Below are 20,704 nucleotides of genomic sequence, written 5' to 3'. Positions count from 1 at the left end.
ACAGTGTATGTCGTTTTCTTTTTAAGTTTTAGAGTATAATGAATCCAATTTTGCCACTACCAGTCAACTCTCTTGTGATAAAATACATTCAAGCATACTTGAACGAAAAATTTTTGAATATTAAAAAGAAATATATTGGGAGGGTGTGAAAAATACATAATTAATTAAAGGTCAGTTGTCAGTCCTGTTGCTTAGTATGCTTCAGTGAGTTATTAATGATAGTTTTCATTAGTATAGATATTGGGATAGTTCAATATCTGCTCATACAAATTCAGTCTGTTTCCCATAATTTTGAAGTCCAAATTGTACTGAAAATTATCTCATTTAGTGATAAATTATCCCACAATCCAACCTGAAGACATTTCTATCTTTTATTTATTTGGTTTACAATGTATGAAATGTCATAGATTTCAGCACAGAAATATGAACATATTCGAGTACAAGGTGCTGCCCAGACAACAGGGGTGGTGTGATGGAGTTACATAACATACAGCATATGCATCTTGTTATATTTTTAAAATATGAAAAACACATTAGTTCTCATGCACATCTGTTCCCAAATGTTACTGAATTAAGGATTAGGGAACTATTCATATGTAAGTTTGTATATATTCATACATACATATTTATAAACATACATATATATGTATCTAAAGCTAAATGTGTTTGTTTACGTTGTGATTAAAATAGTCTTTGTTTACTAAAACTTGGTACTCACGAAACCTTAGAGAAACTTAAAAAGTGCTAAACACAGTTATTAACACTCAAGAGAAATTAAAGAAAATGTATGAAATCTGTTTAATTAATATTATTTTGTTTGCCTTACAGAGTAGTAAACATGAAAAAATGTTTTCTCTCAGCTCCATGAAGTTTTATCTTGGAGTGAAAAAGAAAATGAAGCCCCCAACAAGGTAAAGTTTGAAATGGAAGAGTTGTTAAAAGGAAAACACAAGGGAAAGTAAATCTGTTAAAGAATTTAGGGCTCAGAGGCATGAGAGGTATTACTGACAAGTAAGTTTTAGGCAAATTCCTTTAAGTTGCTTTGACTGTGGTAGCAGCCCTAAGGCAGATCAAGGGATGCTTGAATAGATGAGGGGAGGTGATATCCCCCTGAGACCATCATCACTGTCCTGCTTGGTTACAATCTCCTCTGTGGGCTGCAAATCCTCAGATAGCTGTCTCCTGTGAAGGACATGGATCCTTATCAGTCACATCACAACATGGGTGCTTATGGAATGTTCCAGGCAATTGTACTTGCAGGAAAGTAAATCCTGACCTATGGCCTCCTGGTGCTTGGTTTTTTGTTTTTTTGTTTTTTTTTTTTTTACAATATTTTGTTCCTGACCATCATTTACCATATTTGTTGTACTGCATTTGATACTGAACTTGTAACAAATAAATGGTACACAGGATGTGGACACTGTTCCAGCATTCAATTTATACCATAATTTATCACAAATTGTCTGATGAAGTAAATTTTGTAGTAATACTTTTCTTTAAACATGAAGCATCATGTTAATGAACTGTATGTGGTTACTTCCAACATTGTGTTTACCAAAAATATTCTCTCGTTTCTGTTTATACTTAATTTTTAAGCCCAGCATATATATTTGTGTTGCAATTGGCAAGTTTTAAATTTCCTCCAGCATCAGTAGGTCAATATATATGGGTATTTTATCTTGGCCATTCTCATAGACATTTGAATTGGTATCTTAGATTTCTCTCTCTGCCCCATTAACATCCCAAGACTCCTTTCTACCCCCTTCCTTCAACCTGTATAAAATCCTTAGCCAAATCCCTTAACATTTAGCATTTACTTCCTGCTAAATAATATCCCCTGAGTCATCACTTGTGGAAATCTGTTCTCTGATGCATCCCCACTGTTAAATCCCACTTCCTTAACATAGGATTCTATTTTTAATCATACAAAATTTATCAATTTTAATATATTTGTGTGTTTTTTCCTATGTGATATAGTTGGGGATTGACTGCATATTCTGACAAACATCACTGGTAAGTCAACAATTGGCAACTTTTGGATTTCAATATTGGTCACCCTTTAAGTAAAAGAATCCCTTCAGTTTGTGTCAGACAGAGCTATAGAGAGGAAGTGTTTGACCTAAGTGGAGTTAAAGTGTTTTCTAAATATTTTTAGTGGAAGAAGAAGAAAATTCAATGTTTCAGTTGTCAGATCTGTCCCAGTCCCTATGTCCATCTTATTTGGCAATACCTCTTAAGAGAAGCACATCTGATTTGTTCCATAGGTATTAAAGGATTGTGGAATCCAGCTTTATTTGTTAAGTAGGCAAAACTCAGTTTTTAAACACAGATAAAAACTAAGGTAAGACTATAAGGGAACTTATCCCAGTTTCAAACCCGTTCTTTCTATATATGTGCCTCTACCCATTAATATTACAAGTAGCCTATGGGTATCCCCAGGGATTCTTTTAAATATCTTTTGCTGCCTCACCTGCCTTTGCCTAATAAATCACTAGCCCATGCCATCTCAGTTTCTTCATTGTCCCCTCATCCACCCGCTCCACTCTGTCCTCAGAGCTGGGTCTTCATTCATCTTCCTAGATCATTGTGAGAGTTCTAAGTGTTCTTTATGCCTCTGATTTGGCTTTTGTTTTGGGTACATTCTCCACTCAGTTAGCAAAAGAGACTTTTCAACCATGTGTCATGTTTTTCTCGTACTTTAAAACTATTCTGTGCATCCAGTCAACTGCAGTATAAAGTGCAGGACTATTGGCAAGGCAGGTCAGGTGTGACTGCATCAGCTTCAGCTCCAGCAAGCTTTCCTGCTTTCCATCATCCTGAGCTCCTCACCCATTCCTTGCTGCTCTGCATCTGCTTGTTTAGCAGGTGCTTCCTTTACAGATTCCCCCCTTCCATATGCTATGCTGATCCCTCCACTCCCTCCACTCCTCTCGGGATGTCCTTTCTCTCTTGGACGATCCAGTAGACTCATCTCTCATTCTTCTTTCAATCCACACCTGCATGCCTCAAAAGCCTTAGCAGATAGCTCTCACCTTTCATCACTATTACTTCTTTTTACCAACAGTATTTTTTGGTATATAATGAAAATGTCATGTGTAGGGAATTGTACTTGCACAAGAAAATATACAGGGACAGTTTCTTCATGAGACTCTAATGAACAAAGCAAGCATTTTGGGGAAATTTTTTTTCTAAAAGTTTTAAGTAAATCATTTTTAATAATACAGGAATGTGAAATATGAAAACTATTACTATATTAGACTGTCCCTTATGTGATTCTAACATAGGTTACAAAATTTTTCTCTTCTGCAAAGCAACTTCAAAGTTATTTCTAAGTCTGCTGTTTCTGTTTGTGCTCAATTTTATTTTTGCTTTCACACACTGTATTATAATTTGATTGATTATATACACAGTTACCCTAATAGACTATGTTAGCCTTGAGGGTTCCTGAGTCTTGATGAATCCACTTAATAAGCCTGGATATAAAGATTACTGAATCCATGTTACTAGATATGTAGTGGTTTTTCGTGTTAAGTGTTTATAGTCCTAACAATGGGGACTATGTCTCAGCCTTTTAAAAAATCTTCTCTTAAGAGAGTGTTCACTTTAAAAACCTGTCATGGGACCCCAAATCTTATTAAGCTGGGTGATAAAAATCTCATCTTAAGTGCTAAAGTGATCATATTAAGAATTAAAGTGAATATATATATAGAGAGAGATAGGATTAAGTGTTAAAGTGAACATATAAATAGGATCAAGTGTTGGGTACTTATAATAGACAATTAAAAAGGAGAAAACATTCCAACATGGGAAGCAGTACACACAGAAGACTCATAGAATGACAGTTGCTTGAAGTAACACTCTGACCACAGAATCAGCCCTTAAGGCTTCCTGATCTCGCTGAGAAGCCCTTGAGAGCATTTCAGGCATAGAAAGCCAAGGCATTGTGGCAAAAAATATTCTGTATGAAGGTTCTCTGTGAGTGAGATCCTAATGGAAAGAAGCAGCCATCAAAGAAGGAGATACTTTTCTCTAAAGGGAGGAGAGAACTTCCACTTTGCTTATGGCCTTGTCCAAATTCTGATGGAGTTTGTGGATTCAAAAGGCTTCCATAGCCTAGATAGCTCATGACAAGAGCCTTGCGTGGTCACTGATGTCATACTTAAAGAGTGTTAATTGTTAAATTAACAACAGGAATCACTGTGCACTAACTCCCCATGCAGGACCTCTGTCCTCAGTGAGTTATATTATGAGAGTTAACCTTGATAGTTGTTCTCAAACAGTTTTGTGTGTGTGTGTGTGTATGTGTGCATTTGTATGCAAATTGTTGAAATCCTTACTTAGTATAGAGTTGATCTTCTGTGTACAAAGTTAAATGAAAATGAATCTTAATGGAGAATGGGACTGGCGAGGGGAGAGGGAGGAGGAGGAAGGATGGGAGAGTGGGTATTGGTGGGAAGAATAACTATATTCCTAAAGTTGCACATATAAAAATTGTATTCCTTAAAAATATATTAATTTGTTAATTTAGCCAGCGCCATGGCTCACTAGGCTAATCCTCTGCCTGTGGTGCCTACACCCCGGGTTCTAGTCCCAGTTGAGGTGCCGGATTCTGTCCCGGTTGCTCCTCTTCCAGTCCAGCTCTCTGCTGTGGCCCAGGAGTGCAGTGGAGGATGGCCCAAGTGCTTGGGCCCTGCACCCACATGGGAGACCAGGAGGAAGCACCTGGCTCCTGGCTTCCGATCAGCGTAGCGCGCCGGCCGCACCGCACCAGCCGTAGTGGCCACTTGGGGTGTGAACCAACAGAAAAAGGAAGACCTTTCTCTCTGTCTCTCTTTCTCTCACTGTCTAGCTCTGCCTGTCAAAAAATAAAATTAGTATATGTATATATATATATAAATTAGTTAATTTAAAAAAATTAAAAAGAGTGTGCACATATGATTTTTTTCTTAGCTTTAGAATTTCTAGGGCAAAAAGATAATTTCTCATCATGTACCAGAAAAAGCAAAGTGATATCAACTTTTCTGTGTTTCCATCTTTTCAAAAGTATTGCTGATCAGTTTGTAGGAGCTGCCAAAGTCTTACACTGTAGTTTTTTTTCAAATAAGCATATTTAAGCTATTACTTACGTATATTATATACTTATCAGATTACTAAAACAAGTTACATGGAAATAATCCATTTTTGATAGCATTCATCCATTAAACCCAAAAAGATTTCTGATCACTAAATGAAGCATACACTGGAGCAAATTCGACTGTCCTTTTGATTACATGTCTTATAAACCTTGTTTTGCAGGCACCTGTGTTGTGACAGTTCACAAACTCAGATTGAGTGGATGGCCAGTATCTTTATTGCTCAGGTATGATGTCTGCCTCAGCTCTTCAGTGGAATATAATAACTTGGTTTACAGGAAATGTTAGGCAATGATTTTCAAAGAATTTTTTGTAAGTGTTTGGGTATATATAATTGGCATAAACATTTATTCTACCATTCATATTTATTTCATATATGTTAAAAGTTTATTTCCTCCATTACTCTGTGCACAAGTTTATTCTCTCTGTCATGGCTTCTTTTTGACACTGCAGTGCAGGGGGTTACTAGCTTATAGAGGCGTGTTCTTTAAGGTGATGCAGAGGAAGGGGGCTTACTCAGCTGCCACCATGAGTTCCTCGAAGATCTTCATCAGGAAAATGCCCCATTGCACTTGTGCTTCCCCTCACCTCACCTTTACCTTTCCAGAAGCAAGGGCTGGAGCCTCCATTTCTTTAGTATCTATTGTGTGTCCTAAGAGTTAATTTGGTGTCCTTGCAACCAGCACAGTCTGGCTTTGCTCAGCCCTGCAAGACACAGGTCTCCTTGTTGGTTCAGGATCATACTTCCATTAGCATTGTAAACCCAGGGCTGTTGTAGTAAAGACAGTGCTTGCACTAAATTCCCCAGTCTCCTTGCTAGAGGAGAAGTCAGTCATTCAGGGAAGGGTTAAATAGTCCCATTAATTGGATTGGTTTATTTCACCACTTTGTCTGACTGAATTCCCAACAGCACTTCTTTCGCAGACATTGAAATTCATTGGTAACGATTAAGTTGCCACTCTTTATTACCAACGAGGTCCTTTCCTGTTTCTCTTACAAACAAGAAGTTAACTCACCCCAAAATTTAGTCCTTATTTGTTTTGAAAACAATCTTCTCTGTTCATTTAATTTATTAACCTTTCCAGTGGTTAATAAACACGACTCTCCTCAGCCTGTCTCCATTATTACTACCTGGGAATACAATTGGAGAAAAAGACTGAGTGCTAACTTTTTAAAGACTTTTCTTCTTTTTGTAGCTCTAAAATATTCATATATTCAAAGTCTTCTTAAAACAAAATAAATTGCAAGTATCTCACTGAACTGAAACTGTAGAGCCAAAAGCTATTACAGTGTCTGTGCCACAACAACATTGATATTCTCGTTTTTGTGATTGAGGTCAGTAGACTCAGTAGTTGAAACTCAAGGAATGAACAGCTTTTATGACCAGGTTATTTCTTCATGCCTCGTATATCTTTCCCTGGCCTAGTCCCAAAGACTTAGCCAAGTTCTGTTTCCACTGTTCTTTCAATTTATGGAATTATTTGCCTTTTCTTTTAAGATAATCACTGAGACCCTTGTTGATTTGAGGATTTATGGCTCATCTCTAGAGGGAGACAGCAAAGTAGCAGATGTTTGTAAATACGTGAATACACACATGTAGACACACTCACATACACCCATACACGCACAACAGGAAGTTCCCTGTAGTGAGAGTTCTTTGCAATATGCCAAGGATTTTGTAAAAAATTCTCTGTCCTCTCCTCTGCCTCTGAAGTCCTCTGGAATTCCGCTTGAATAGCATATTCTCAGAGAAGCTTTCCCTGGCTTTCAGACGAGTTATGCCTTCAGGCTCGCTCTCTTAGCATCCCATGCATTTCTACTACTGTAGCACTACTTTAGAAATATTTGTCTAAAGTTATTCCTGTCTGCCTCTCCTATTAAAACATGCAGTCCAAGACTGGAAGGACCCTGTGTGTCATACTCAACTGTTTTTACACAGTAATGCCTTTTACACAGTGCACATTCAGTTAGAAAGTAGGAAAGAGGGGAAGAAAACAAGTAACCAGGTAAAATTATATATGGGCATCAGTGCGATAAAATAATGACTGAAGTAAGGTGGGAGAGTATGATTGTCGTCATTGAGAAGGAGCCTCAGGGAGTGGCTTTCTGAGTAGATGAAAGGTAAACAGAGACATTTCTGAAATGAGCAGTGGATCATGCAGGTACCCAGGAAGGTCCATTCCAGGGATAGGAGCCCACAGGTCTATTGCTTAAGATACCTGTATGATCTTGGTTTATTTCATGAAAATCATGAAGCCTTTGTGAGGGAAAATGGGAGAAGTGAAAAAGGCAAGAGACAGATACTATAGTTCTTCTTTCAGAGTTTAAAGCAAAAGATATATTTTCATTTATTTTAATTGAAAAATAATTGTCCTTTTTGTGGGGCTAAACTGTAAGAGGTCAAAGAGTCAGGAAGAACAGTTTCCTGCTGTGAAAGATGTCAGTTAGAATAGAGTAGTTACAGTGGATCAAGTAAGGCATATTCTTGTTCAAGAACGTTTGAAGGTAGAGTTAGTAAGGAGTCAGATTGATTGGTTTTAGCAGTTTGAGAGGAGCAGAAGTCAAGGAAGATACTAATTTTTTGTCGTAGTCAGCCAGTGAATATATTTCAAGGATTATCAGAAATGTAGAAGGACATTTAGACTTGGAATTGGACCCCATGAATTTTTAAATTATTTTTTAAATTTTTAAAAATTTTATTTGTTATACAACGTGCATGTATTTCATATATACAGATTTATGAACACAGTGACACTTCCCCTCCCCAATCCTCCCTTCTTCCCACACTCCAACCCTTCCTCCTCCTCCCTCTCACATTCCTACTCTTAATTTTTACAAAGATCTGTTTTCATTTTACTTAATGATTGTATAGTTAATCCTATGTTAAGTACAAGAGTTTAACAAATAGTGTGAAGAAGCGAAAAAAAGCACTACTGCTCATGGAAGAGTCAAGGGCTATAAACAATTATTGAATATCAAAATGTGTATTTCAATCTAATACATTACATTTCAGGTACTCTATTACTTCGGATCAGGGAAAACATGAAATCTGGCTTTTTTGGACTGGCTTATTTCACTAATATAATGGTTTCCAATTGCATCCATCTTGTTGCAGAATCAGAATTTCATTTTTTTTTTTACAGCTGAGTTGTACTCCATAGTGTGTATAGATACCATAATTTCTTTATCCAGTCATCAGTTGATGGACATCTGGCTTGATTTCATATCTTAGCTATTGTGAATTGTGCTGCAGTGAACATGGGAGTTACAGATAATTCTTTGATATGCTGATCTCTTTTGGTTTGGGTAAATTCCCAGGAGTAGGATGGCCAGATCATATGATAGGTCTGTATCAGATTTCTGAGGTATTGCCATACAGTCTTCCACAGTGACTACACCAGTTTATATTCCCATCAGCAGTGGACCACATCTTCAGCAACATTTGTTGTTTGTTGATTTCTGTATGAGAGCCATTCTAACTGGAGTGAAGTGAAACCTCACCATAATTTTGATTTAAATTTCCCTGATGGCTAGTGGTCCTGAGCATTTTCTCAATTGTCTGTTAGCCATTTGAATTTCCTCTTTTGAAAAATGCCTGTTCAAGTCCTCTGCCCATTTCTTAACTTGTTATAGAGTCTGGATGTTAACCCTTTATCAGGTACCTAGTTTGCAAGTATTTTCTCCCATTCTGTCTGTTGTCTCTTTGTTGTTGAATGTTTCTTTTGCAGTGCAGAAGCTTCTCAGCTTTATGTAATCCCATTTGTCAATTTTGGCTTTGATTGTCTGTGGACCACATGAAATTTGAAATGCTTGTTAGATACACAAGTAGATATGCTGAGTAGCAAGTTGAATGTATGGATCAAACACCCAGGCAAAGACTTGGGGCTTGTAAATTTGGTAGAATTAGCATTTTGGTTGGGTTAGATGATAAAGAAGAGGTGAGGAAGGGAGGAGGGAAAAAAAAAAAAAAAGGAGGTAAGAGGGAGGGAGGGAGAAGAGATTAAAAGAGAGAGCTGTGACTCAGCACTTGGATATCCCAAATTTTAAAGGTCAAGAAGAGAAAAAAATACCAAAATAAATGGTAAAGGATGAGGAATGGAGAAAGCAAGATGGTAGGAAAAGAAAATCCTGTCAAGCAATTTGTTATGTAATAAATGATGTTGTAAATAGCTAGGAACAAGAGGTTAAGGATGGGTTTTGGGATTTTGATTTGTGTCTGTCATCTAGGAGAGTATATGCTTTCCATTTATTGGAGGAGAGAGATTGTTAAATCAGCAAAGGGCAAGAGCAGACATAAAACAATGTGATCAAATACACAGTGGTTCTTTACTGAAAATCGTTGTACAACAGAGAGGGCAGAACTTTTGTTTTCAAATTATAGGATACCTAATCTAACCTACTGAACAATTATAGATATAACTGGAGAAAAGTTATTTGCAGTCAAAGCCAGTAGTGATTGCAATAAAAGGGAAGCTTACTTTCGCAGCTACAGATGCAAGTACATTGGTACATTTCACAGTGGGAAAATTATATTAAGTGATTACTGATAATGTTTCTATAATTAAATCAATGAGTTCACCATCTATGAGGCAGAGGAAAAAATGAGAATAAATGTTCAGAGAGTGAAGAAAACAGTTATTCTAGTCATCCTGTAGTTTAATGTTAGGGTCATGCTGAGTACTAACTTGAAATTTAAGGTTAAATATATGAAAAAAGCAGATGTTTTATTCATTTGAAAGGCAGAGAAGTAGCAAGAGGGAAACAGACATGTTCCATCCACTGGTTCGTTCCCTACCTCAGCCAGAGGTAAACCAGGTGGAAGGCAGGAATGAGGAACTCAGTCCAGGTCTCCTTCGTGGGTTGCAGAGACCTGATTACTGAAGCCATCACCTGCTACCTCCCAGAGTGTGCATTATCAGGAAGTTGGAATTGGGAGGAGAGCCAGGGCTCCAGTGCAGACACTGTGATACAGGAGGAAGGAAGCCCAACCACTATGCCAGATGTCCTCCCCTTGGGGTTAATGGGATGAATCTACAGAGGAATCTTTTCTTCTCCCCCCCTCTATCAACTAGAACATATTCATGGGATGAGGAGGACTGTGTTTAACTAGGTTTGGGGCTTTACCAAGCAATTATGGTAGAGCCATAAGGAGCAAAAGACTGGAAGTCATTTACAAGGAACTTAGTTTATTGATTGAGTATGAAATCTGATCCTGATTATCAGAAAAGCGGGAAAAAGTGTGAATAGAAGAATGGAGGTGGTGAATGGATTGGAGGTCCTAAGGACTCAAGTGTTCTTAGAGTGAGTGAAAATAAGTTAGCTGGGAAGATAGGGAGGTCAGGATTAGAAAGTAAGAGGCAGAAGGGTATATGATCATTGAAAGCATGTCCTCAGCCATCTGATCCATGCTATATACTTTTGAAAATGTTTATAAGTAAATATAAGTGGTACTTAGAACATTATCACTTGTACCTAGTAATTTCTGCTGTTGGAAAACATACTGCTTGGATGAATTTTATACAAGCTAATTAGCTAGTAGTCTTGCTGTTGTATGTTACTTCAGAAAAAGAAAATGTGTTTGGGAAATGAATTTGCTCATAGGTTTCCCACAGTGTCATTTAGCATATGCTCTATTCATCAGTGTCTTGAAAGTATGAACAAAAATTCCCAGAATTACCTAGTTCCATTGCAGCCAGGTTTTTTTCCAGCTTTACATATTGGAGAACCTTCTGATTAGATACTACCAAAGGTATTTCTACCATATGTGGGATCATGACACTAAGTCTTAAGAATACAGAGACTGCAGAATCAAATAGTATACATATGTTGGTAAGCACAATGCCAAGCAGTATGCCCTTTGATACTAATTATTGTTATATAATTATAATGAGAACAATGTGAATATTTCTTCAAATGATGCTTCTGTTATAACACAGTATATTGAGATAGTAACTGCAATAGAGGAGCAAGAATCTGTTGATACACCTCAGGAATTGAAAAATAAAGACTAAGTAGTTAGCTATATGCTTTACTAAATAGTTTTCAGTTTACCAGAACATCTATAAACTTCTCATTTTGTACTGAGCATTCTCTATCATGCAAGAAAGGATTCAGGCTGCCATGAGACAGAGAGCAGAGTGATAAGGCTTTATTGAGAATAGGGCATCCATCAGAATGGAAGGGACAGAGAGAGAGCCCAGTCACTTGGACTTGGGGAGAGCCAGCTTACGTGGTTGAGTGGAGAGAATATACCTGGGCAGGCCAGGCAGGCAGCTCAGCAGAGAACAGAGGGTTGGTTGGGTGAAAATTAGCAAATTCCTCCCCAGATTTGCTGCTGCTTGGGCAGAGTAGGGGGGCTTCCCTTAGGGCATCTGAGAAGGTTTTATTGCCCCATGTTATCAGGGAACCCCTTTGGTCCTGAGGAGAGAGAATTCTCCTGGGAGCTTTCCTTGGGGGAAGGGTTGGGACCACCTGGGAGGTTATCAGGGTCAGCGCAGGACTTCGAAGTGCAAGATGCTGGGCTTCTGGAGCTCCCGCAGTGGGTGCTGGACTTCAGGCCTTTCTCATACACATATAGGCTCAATTTCTGACTTCCTACATAAAATTTCACATGTTGTCTGAAGTTCAGTTTGCTTCTCCTAATCTCTGAAAACTTAATCTACCCTAATTAGCAGAAAAATGATTTAGTGGTGTTTCTTCTATATGTAGATCTAAAGGATTAATCACTCAAGGGTGTATATGCTTCCCAGTTGACATTTATCCCCATTGAAAAATTATTTCTGAATCCATATCATTGCTTACTGGGCCAGAATATAAGTTGAGTCAATAATTTGAGAACAAATTTGCCACACCTTATGTTGTGTAATGATTTTCAGTATAAATGTCTATGTAAAAAATTAACAATTCTTAGATTCTTAGTTAGATGAAAAAAGTGACATTTTCACAAGGTCATGAAATCAGGCTGATTTTTCTGATAATCGTGCCTTAGCTTGCTTTGGGGTATGTAAGATCAAATTATTTTGTGGTAACATCACCTTTAGTAAAGAGAGAAAATAAGTGTATATTTGCTTTGGGTACAGGACCTAGAAATGTAGACATGTGTTATTTTTTCCCCACAAAGAGATTTGCTGATTTCCTCAAATATTTTCCTCCTTTTGGTTTGATAAGTAGTACAGAAAGCATGTATTTGAAACTTGAAATTGAACTGAGACCTCAAAGCTCAGTTCACTTGAGTTTCACGTCCTCAAGCAATGTCTCCCCAGAGTCATCATCATAATTACAAATGGCATTCTCATGGAAAGCAGATCATTTGATGTGGATATATGAGAAAGGAGCCAAGTGACTAGCATGGCATAGTGCAGGATAAAACGACACACCAACAGCAAGAAATTGTGTTTCCACAGCATGAAAATGATATATGGCCACCAGCTGGACAGGAACGAAAACGTTCGATAACCAAAAATCCCAAAATCGGAGGTTTGCCTCTGATTCCCATCCAGCAGGAGAGAAATACAATCCAAGCCCGGAAAAATATTGAGGTAAGTTAGTACTATACTTGTCTTCTTACTAAATTATAGCATTTGTGTTCCTCTTTCTTTTTTTGTTTGTTTGTTTTTGACAGACAGAGTTAGACAGTGAGAGAGAGAGACAGAGAGAAAGGTCTTCCTTCTGTTGGTTCACCCCCCAAATGGCCGCTGCGGCCGGAGCTATGCTGATCTGAAGCCGGGAGCCAGGTGCTTCATCCTGGTCTCCCAAGCGGGTGCAGGGCCCAAGCACTTGGGCCATCATCCACTGCACTCCCGGGCCACAGCAGAGAGCTGGACTGGAAGAGGAGCAACCAGGACAGAATCTGGCGCCCCAACCGGGACTAGAACCAAGGGTACCAGTGCTGCAGGCGGAGGATTAGCCTAGTGAGCCAAGGTGCCAGCCTTCCTCTGTCTTTGATGTAATTAAATGTATCTATTACTTTAATGGCTTAAAAAGCACAAGAATAATCACATTGAAAAGCATAATAACCTCATGCATGCAAAACATAATGAATAACCCTATGCCAGTTATTTTAATGCCATTAGCTACCCAATTTCATATACACAATACCACTTATTTTCTCATCTCTAATGTAACCAAGGTGTTAAAACTAACCATGGCAATAGTCCAAGTTTCCCTAGGACACCCTTAGAATGAACCCATGGAAGAGTATGCGAGGACCTATGATGACTACGCTTCTGGTAACATAATTAAGTTCAAGTGGTTTGGAAGCCAATGGAGTTGTCTCAGTTAACCTAAGGAACTGGAGGATGACTGCAGAAAGTAGAAAAGACAATTTGCATCTTACATGAAAGCTGCTATTTGATTGCTTTCTCACCTTGAGGTGTGGGAGAACATAAGCAGCATCAATCTTGACGTAAGGGTCCAGCTCTTCAGAGAAGTAGAGGCGGTTACTCCCCAAATGCATTAGCTGGTGCTGGCACTGTTGTATAGCAGATTAAGCTGTTTGGGATGTGTGCATCCCATATCAGAATGCTAATTTGAGTTCTGGCTGCTCTGCTTTCAAACCAGCTTCCTGCTAGTGTGTATGAGAGGCAACAGATCATGGCTCATGTACTTGGGTCCATGTCATTCAAATGGGAGACCTAGATGGTGTACTTGGTTCTTGGCTTCTGACTGGCCCAATCCTAGCTATTGCAGATTTGGGGAGTAAACCAGCAGATGAAAGATTTCCATCTCTCTCCCTCAATTCCTCTCTCCTTGTCTCCCTTCTCCCACCGCTCACTTCCAAGGATATGAAAATGAATAGCCAGTGTCACCGCTCACTAGGCTGATCCTCCGCCTTGCGGCACTGGCACACCAGTTTCTAGTCCCGGTCGGGGCGCCGGATTCTGTCCCGGTTGCCCCTCTTCCAGTCCAGCCCTCTGCTGTGGCCCGGGAGTGCAGTGGAGGATGGCCCAAGTGCTTGGGCCCTGCACCCTATGGGAGACCAGAAGAAACACCTGGCTCCTGCCATCGGATCAGCGCGGTGTGCCGGCCGCAGCGTGCCGGCCGCGGCGGCCATTGGAGGGTGAATCAACGGCAAAAGGAAGACCTTTCTCTCTGTCTCTCTTTCTCACTATCCACTCTGCCTGTCAAAAAATAAAAATAAATAAATAAATAAAAGGAAAATAAATAAGCATTACAAAATGAAAGACTGATCATTCAAAAACAAAACAAAACATTGACCACTTTGTAGCTAATACATGTTTCACTGCCTTGCTTGAGTCCCTGGAAGAAACAAAGAAAGCACTTAAATAACGTTGTATCTTCTTGGAGCTGAAATATGAGATTAAGTTGTTTGAATCTCTTATCTCCAAACAGGAATAACATTTGAATGTCTAAAGCGATTTTAATCGATTGATCATATTTTTTTAATGTTTTCCTATGCATGGAAATATCCTTGAACATGTATACCTGTGCATAACACCATCTCAAAGACAAAAGCTTCAGAAATAAATGTCCTTGGTTGCCCTACTCAGTCCTTCTGCAGTGATGTAGTCGAAGGATAGACTGAGTCTCAAAGAAGTCCATGACCTTGTCCCTGCTCCAGTTCTGCACCTACAGCTTTCTTTCATAGTAAACTGCTCTAAAGAGCTATGCAAATGCACTATAATAGGTTTACTCTTCAGTGAGCAAATCAAACAAAACACAAAACCCTGCTTGCATCTAACTGACTTTCTAGCAGGACATTCAGACAGGAATGACTGGGAGGAGACATGAATAAATTATCTGGTATGTTAGAAAGTGATAAGTACTTGAGTGTAAAATATAGTGAGAGGTGATGTCTTTTAATAAGCATTATCATATTTAGTGCCTTTAATTACTGTGCTGTTCATGCTACTCTCCTTTATAATATTACAGTTTTCATTTAGTCTTTTCTCTTTCAAGCATTCTTAATTGTCCTTGAGATTACTGCTTTCTGTACTTTGAATTTTTATGGGGGAAAGTTTGAAGAAATCACTGTGGAAACAAAATCAGTTTTTCCCAAGCCCAACTACACCTGGCTCCAGTCTATTGGATAACCTTTCCCTATTGCTCCATACCCCCATAAGCTTGGTTCTCTGGTTTTCTTTCTTACAGTTTCTGTTTGGTGGAATTGAGAATCCAAGGAAAACTCTATGCTAGCTATTGCCCTGTTAGAATATATACTAGATGCTAGTTTAAACAAAGGCAGGTGTTTGATCTGCAGCTTAAAATGGTCTATGGGTCACCCGTATCCCAAATTGGAGTGACTGATTTAAGTTCTGTATCTGCTCTCACTTTCAACTTCCTGCTAAGCTGCACCCTGGAAGCAAGTGATGGCTCAAGTGGTTGTGTCTGTATCATCCTCATGGGAGATCTATATTGAGTTTCTGGAACCCAGTTTTAGCCTGGCCCAGCACTGGATGTGGCATACTTTTGGGGAGTCAATGAACAAAAGGGTGCTCTCTGTCTCTCTGCCTCTATGCCTCTCAAATAAATAAAAATAAAAAAGTCCACCCATATACAATTGCAAGTATCCTGTCACAGTATACTTCTGGTACCCCTAAGCATTTATGAATGTGCATTGTAATCCACTAGTGCAAATATGATACACACATATGTATAATAAATTATGCAGTTATTTTTAAAGATTTATTTATTTATTTGAAAGAGTTACACAGAGAAAGGAGAGGCAGAGGGAGAGAGAGAGAGAGGTCTTCCATCCAATGGTTCACTACCCAGATGGCTGCATCGGTTGAAGCTGCGCCAATCTGAAGCCAGGAGCTTTCTCCAGGTCTCCCACGTGGGTGCAGGGGCCCAAGGACTTGGGCCATCTTCCACTGCTTTCCCAGGCCATAGCAGAGAGCTGGATGGGAAGTGGAGCAGTTGGGTCTCGAACCAGCACCTATATTCTATGCTGGCACCCCAGGCAAGGGCATTAACCCACTGCGCCACAGCACTGGGCCCCATTATGCAGTTATTTATTCATAGTTTTTTTCAACAGTGAACATAGGATGCCCTAATACACATTATGTGCAGATGAGGGGGAGGCTTCACTAATTACATATGTTGGAAGGAGGACTAAAACAGGAAAGACAAGTTAATTGATTTATCTGGGATAAAACTTATCAGCCTCTTGAATATGCTAATACATATTGGAAATCCGAAAGAAGGGGCTATAATACAGAGGATTTCCCTGGCTTGTATGGCCACAGAGACTACCTTTTCCTGGGTGCTGTGTGCACACACAGGTGATACATCCAAGCAGAAATGAGTTGGAAGAGACAAGTGTGAAATGCGAATAAATTTGAGTAACTAACCTGAAAGACACCTTGGAAGTGGTATGTTACATGCCTGTTAAAGTGAATTTCTGTGACCTACATCTTATTTGATTTGTAACTCTAAGATCATTATTTATATTCAAACATGCCACTTGTGTAAAGTCAAGTTAGAACCTACATCATAGAAATGAGCTCTTGTATAGGAAGCATGAATTTTATGTGCAGTGTATTTTATAAACTTAAATTGTGCCAAATCTTCCTTTCTCATGAGACATTTTGTCTTGTCTTCAGAGTGCAAGGGCAGAACTGGAAAGGCTGTGGCTCAGTGAGAAGCGTGATCGAGAGCCTGTGGACTCCACCTTAAGGGACCGAGCCTCCATGGTGGCCCACTGCCTAGAGCACAAGGACGACAGGTTCCGGAATCGCACCAGGAAGCATCGAAGCCTCAACTGCCTGGAGGACACAGAGACAGAAGTCCCCGGGCAGCCAAAAGGCCTTAAAGGCATGAAGACATTGAGAAAGACTGAGGAGAAGACTAGCAAAGCCCCTGTGGACTCTGATCATAAGTTACCATCAAAGGTGATTGAAGAACTCAGTGTGGTTCTACAGCGGTCTAGAACCCTTCCAAAACAGTTACAAGATGAACACATGATGCAGAAGGAAATAAAATGAATTGCCCCACTAAGTAATGTTTTTAATATTGTATACAATGTTTGTGCGTAAACCTGAAACCAAACTATAATTCATGAGAATTTGTCTATAGACAAATTTGTGTGTCTATACTGAAGAAATCTGTGTATACTTAAACATTTAAAGACATTTTAAAATATGTATATATGTGAGTAAGTGTAAGATTAACTTTATTTTGGTCTGAACAAAGCTTATAAAGTCCAACTTCATTAACTTGAACAAGAAGTTATTGGGTTAATTTAAGTAGCCAACCCTTTTAAAGTAGTTGTCAAGTGGTATAATTTATGCGTAGAAATCTCAAACTGTACTGTATTGTATAAAGTGCTGTGTTTAAATGAAGCTTATGGAACTGTCTGTAACATATTTTGCACTTTGAGAAATCTTGTATAGTAAGTTACCATAATGTTTTTAGGTTTACACAGAGTTTACCTTAGCGAAGAGAAAGGGAAGTAATTTGAGAAGAGGAAGGATTTATTTTAGCAGTTACCCTAACAAACAGTACTGGGGTTTTAAAATGGCAAGGACTTAACAAGCTCAGGAGGTAAACTAAGATTCATCCCTGTTCACTAATGACCAAAACTTGTTTTTGAGAAACTGCTCGTTAAGAAAAAAATCCCATGTCTGTTTCCCGGGAGAAGTGTTCAGCCAACAGACGTGAATAATGGCATGGCCCGCTCTCATTGATGGAGTTGGCAAACCAGCCACAGTATACATTCACTACACTTGAGCTTGTTGTCAGTGGCTGCTAAGAGATTTACACTGCATTGGAGAGAGACTGTGTGCCTGGCATCTGCCAGTGACACCGTTTGCACTGTTGCTTTACACAGGCAATTTTTTTCAAGTTCCTAAGGATACTTTTGGTTCAAACAAAATTCATCATCACAAGGTCTCTTTGCTGTTATTCTTTTGTTGTTTGATTTTTTTGTCATTGTTTTCTTTTTCTGTTTATTTCTTGTTAAGTAAGGTTGTAACGCCTTTGGATTGTCAGAACTAAATGGAAGTGTGTAGCGTATGACAGTTTAGAGATTTGGAATTGGTAATTTAAACTCTGTGTACATTTAGGGACCACCAGTTCACTTTTAACCTGGTTGTCATTGTTTTTTTTTTTTTTTTTTTTTTTTTAATAACAATGCAGTGGTCTCTTCATGTACCTAGGAATAATGGCAAAGCTCTCTAGTTTTGTTTCCACGTAAAGAGAGGCCATTGAATTGGTGATTTTCCTAAGACAGACAATAGCTAGCTCATGTTAGGAGCAGCACTTTTCATCAGCTTTCAAATATTTTAGGCATGCTAAGATTTTACAGTAAAAGTATTTCATGTGACTAGGGTTTATTCTTCACATATCTTTTTCCCCCTACTTTTTAAAGCATTTTTCTCACCAGAATTTGTTTATGCACAAAGGCCCATACTTTGGTCCATCCAATCATAGTACAGGAATATGGTGATAATGCTATGAATTTCTTCATTGTAAAATACTGACCACTCATGAGTAGCTTGTGGTGATAAAATAGTTTATGAAGGGTAGATGGTATTTATTCTTTAAATCCCAATAAATTGGAATTTTAAAGTAACAAAACTGCAGGACAGTTTATAAAAAGATGGCACTATTAGGGAGCCTTCTTTTAAAGTGAAACATGCTATTTAGGAAGAAAAACTAATCTTAAATAAATTATCATTTTTAATAAATAATATTTATATTTTTATGAAAGTAAGTCACATGGGAATTAATGTTTGGAAATGTGGACATTGGGAGAGTCTCTGGAATTTTTAACCTGCCTTATGAAAACTTCTTGAAACTTGAGCTTAAAATTTAACAGTGTCTGTTTCCCTTCCTTCCCTGACCAATTGTCCCCACTTTTCCAGTGTAAGATAAGGGCTAATGATCTCTCATATATTTTGAGTAAAAATTAAAATTGTTTCACAAGTCCACTTGCATGCAACTGTTATTTTTCTCTGTTTTGTTTTCAGAAGTTGAAGGTTATTGTGAAATAAAAAGATTATCTTTCCTTTTTCTCTTTTTTAAAAATAGCAATTTAATAGATACTTCAAACTGGTCCAATTATTTTTCCAAACTCACCAATATCAATACTGTTTTAGCTTAAATACTGAATAGATGCACACAACAGATTTATGTCACTCTTTCATTTCTGTAGTACTAAAATTAATTATTAGACATGGTTTTCAAATATTTGATTTATAAACAAATCATCACCTGGTATTCATCGAGTGATACAGAGAACTCAAAACCAGGCAAAAATGATTAAAGTAAAAATATGACCTGTATACATAAATGTATTAACTGCTTCTTTGCTTTGTTCCTATGAAAATGTTTAATTATAAAATACTTAGAACTGCAATATGTTTGAAATTTATTAAATTTATCTGTACAGTGGATAGCAACCAGATATTTGTATATTTTCTCAAAATTTTACGAACTGCAGGGAGATGAGGATTAAGACATTCACTATCTCATCAAAATTTAACACAGAGCTTGTATGTTGTCACCCACTTGAATAAACATCACTCAAGATGGTTGGGTCAACTGTCTCAGATGTTTAAAATGTAATATTTTTCTATCATGTGTGCAATAGTCACATTTTCTTTTTTTAAGATTTTATTTATTTGTTTGAAAGAGTTACACAGAGAGAGGAGTGGCAGAGAGAGAGAGAGGTCTTCCATCTGCTGGTTCACTCCCCAGTTGGCTGCAATGGCCAGAGCTGCACAGATCCAAAGCCAGAAACCAGGAGCTTCCCAGTCTTCCATGTGGGTGCAGCAGACCAAGGACTTGGGCCATCTTCCACTGCCTTCCCAGGCCACAGCAGAGAGCTGGATCAGAAGTGGAGCAGCCAGGACTTGAACCAGAGCTCATGTGGGATTCTGGTACTGCAGGCAGTGGCTTTACCCTCTACGCCACAGCTCCGGCCCCAACACACTTATTTCTAATTTTTGGGAAATACAGAGCCCAGAAATTCATCTTAAAGGTAATGAAGCTTAGCTTTTTAAGTCATATAGTATTTTTTATGGTTCTAACAAATTTTGATCTAAAATATTCTGTTATGTTGTAAACCTCTATTTTCTCTGCCATGGATACTTTACATTACATACGAAATTCTTTTTAATTTATGGGGCAGGCATTTAGTCTACTGCTTACGATAGCCACATCCCATATCAAAGTACATGGACTCCTTACCCAGCTCCAGCTCCTGATTCCAGCTTCCTGCCAAAGCATTGCTCAAGTAATTAAGTTTCTGCCACTTACATAGGTGTCTTAGGTTGCATGCCCTGCTCATTCTGCTCATAGCTCTTGCTGTGGCACAACCCTGGCTTTTGCAGGCATTTGGAGAGTAAACCAAAAGATGGAAGCTCTCAGTGCCTCTCGAATAAAATAATAATTCAAATGTCTAGGCAGATTTAAGAGATTTTAGAAATTATTCAAGTGCAGAACCCACAGTTCTCATCTGAGAACTGAGAGTAATAACTACTTTATAGGCATTTTTAGATTAATGAACCTTTTGAAGACACTATTAAAATACGGGTTTCAAAACATTTTGCATCCAAATAAACAGCTTTTAACTGCATTTTCCATGAACTTTTTGAAGTATGTTTGTG

At 38.4% G+C, this 20,704-nt stretch overlaps 1 protein-coding gene across 9 annotated transcripts in view; it reads left to right on the top strand.

Annotated features, from left to right (window-relative positions):
- ARAP2 (ArfGAP with RhoGAP domain, ankyrin repeat and PH domain 2) overlaps positions 1-19,105 on the top strand; it is a 209,540-nt gene extending 190,435 nt beyond the window's left edge. For all 9 annotated transcript variants that reach the window (XM_070069627.1, XM_070069629.1, XM_070069624.1 and 6 more), the window contains 5 exons: positions 829-911; positions 1,978-2,013; positions 5,296-5,359; positions 12,536-12,670; positions 16,697-19,105. In XM_070069627.1, coding sequence (XP_069925728.1) covers positions 829-911; positions 1,978-2,013; positions 5,296-5,359; positions 12,536-12,670; positions 16,697-17,077 — 699 coding nt within the window. In that variant the 3' untranslated portion in view covers positions 17,078-19,105. The remainder of the gene's footprint in view (positions 1-828; positions 912-1,977; positions 2,014-5,295; positions 5,360-12,535; positions 12,671-16,696) is intronic.
- Positions 19,106-20,704: the final 1,599 nt, after the last annotated feature.

This window comes from Oryctolagus cuniculus, chromosome 2 (assembly GCF_964237555.1).
Source record: "Oryctolagus cuniculus chromosome 2, mOryCun1.1, whole genome shotgun sequence".
NCBI classification, from domain to species: Eukaryota; Metazoa; Chordata; class Mammalia; order Lagomorpha; family Leporidae; genus Oryctolagus; species Oryctolagus cuniculus.
Note: the sequence above shows the minus strand (reverse complement) of the source record. Positions and strands in the feature narration are given on the sequence as shown.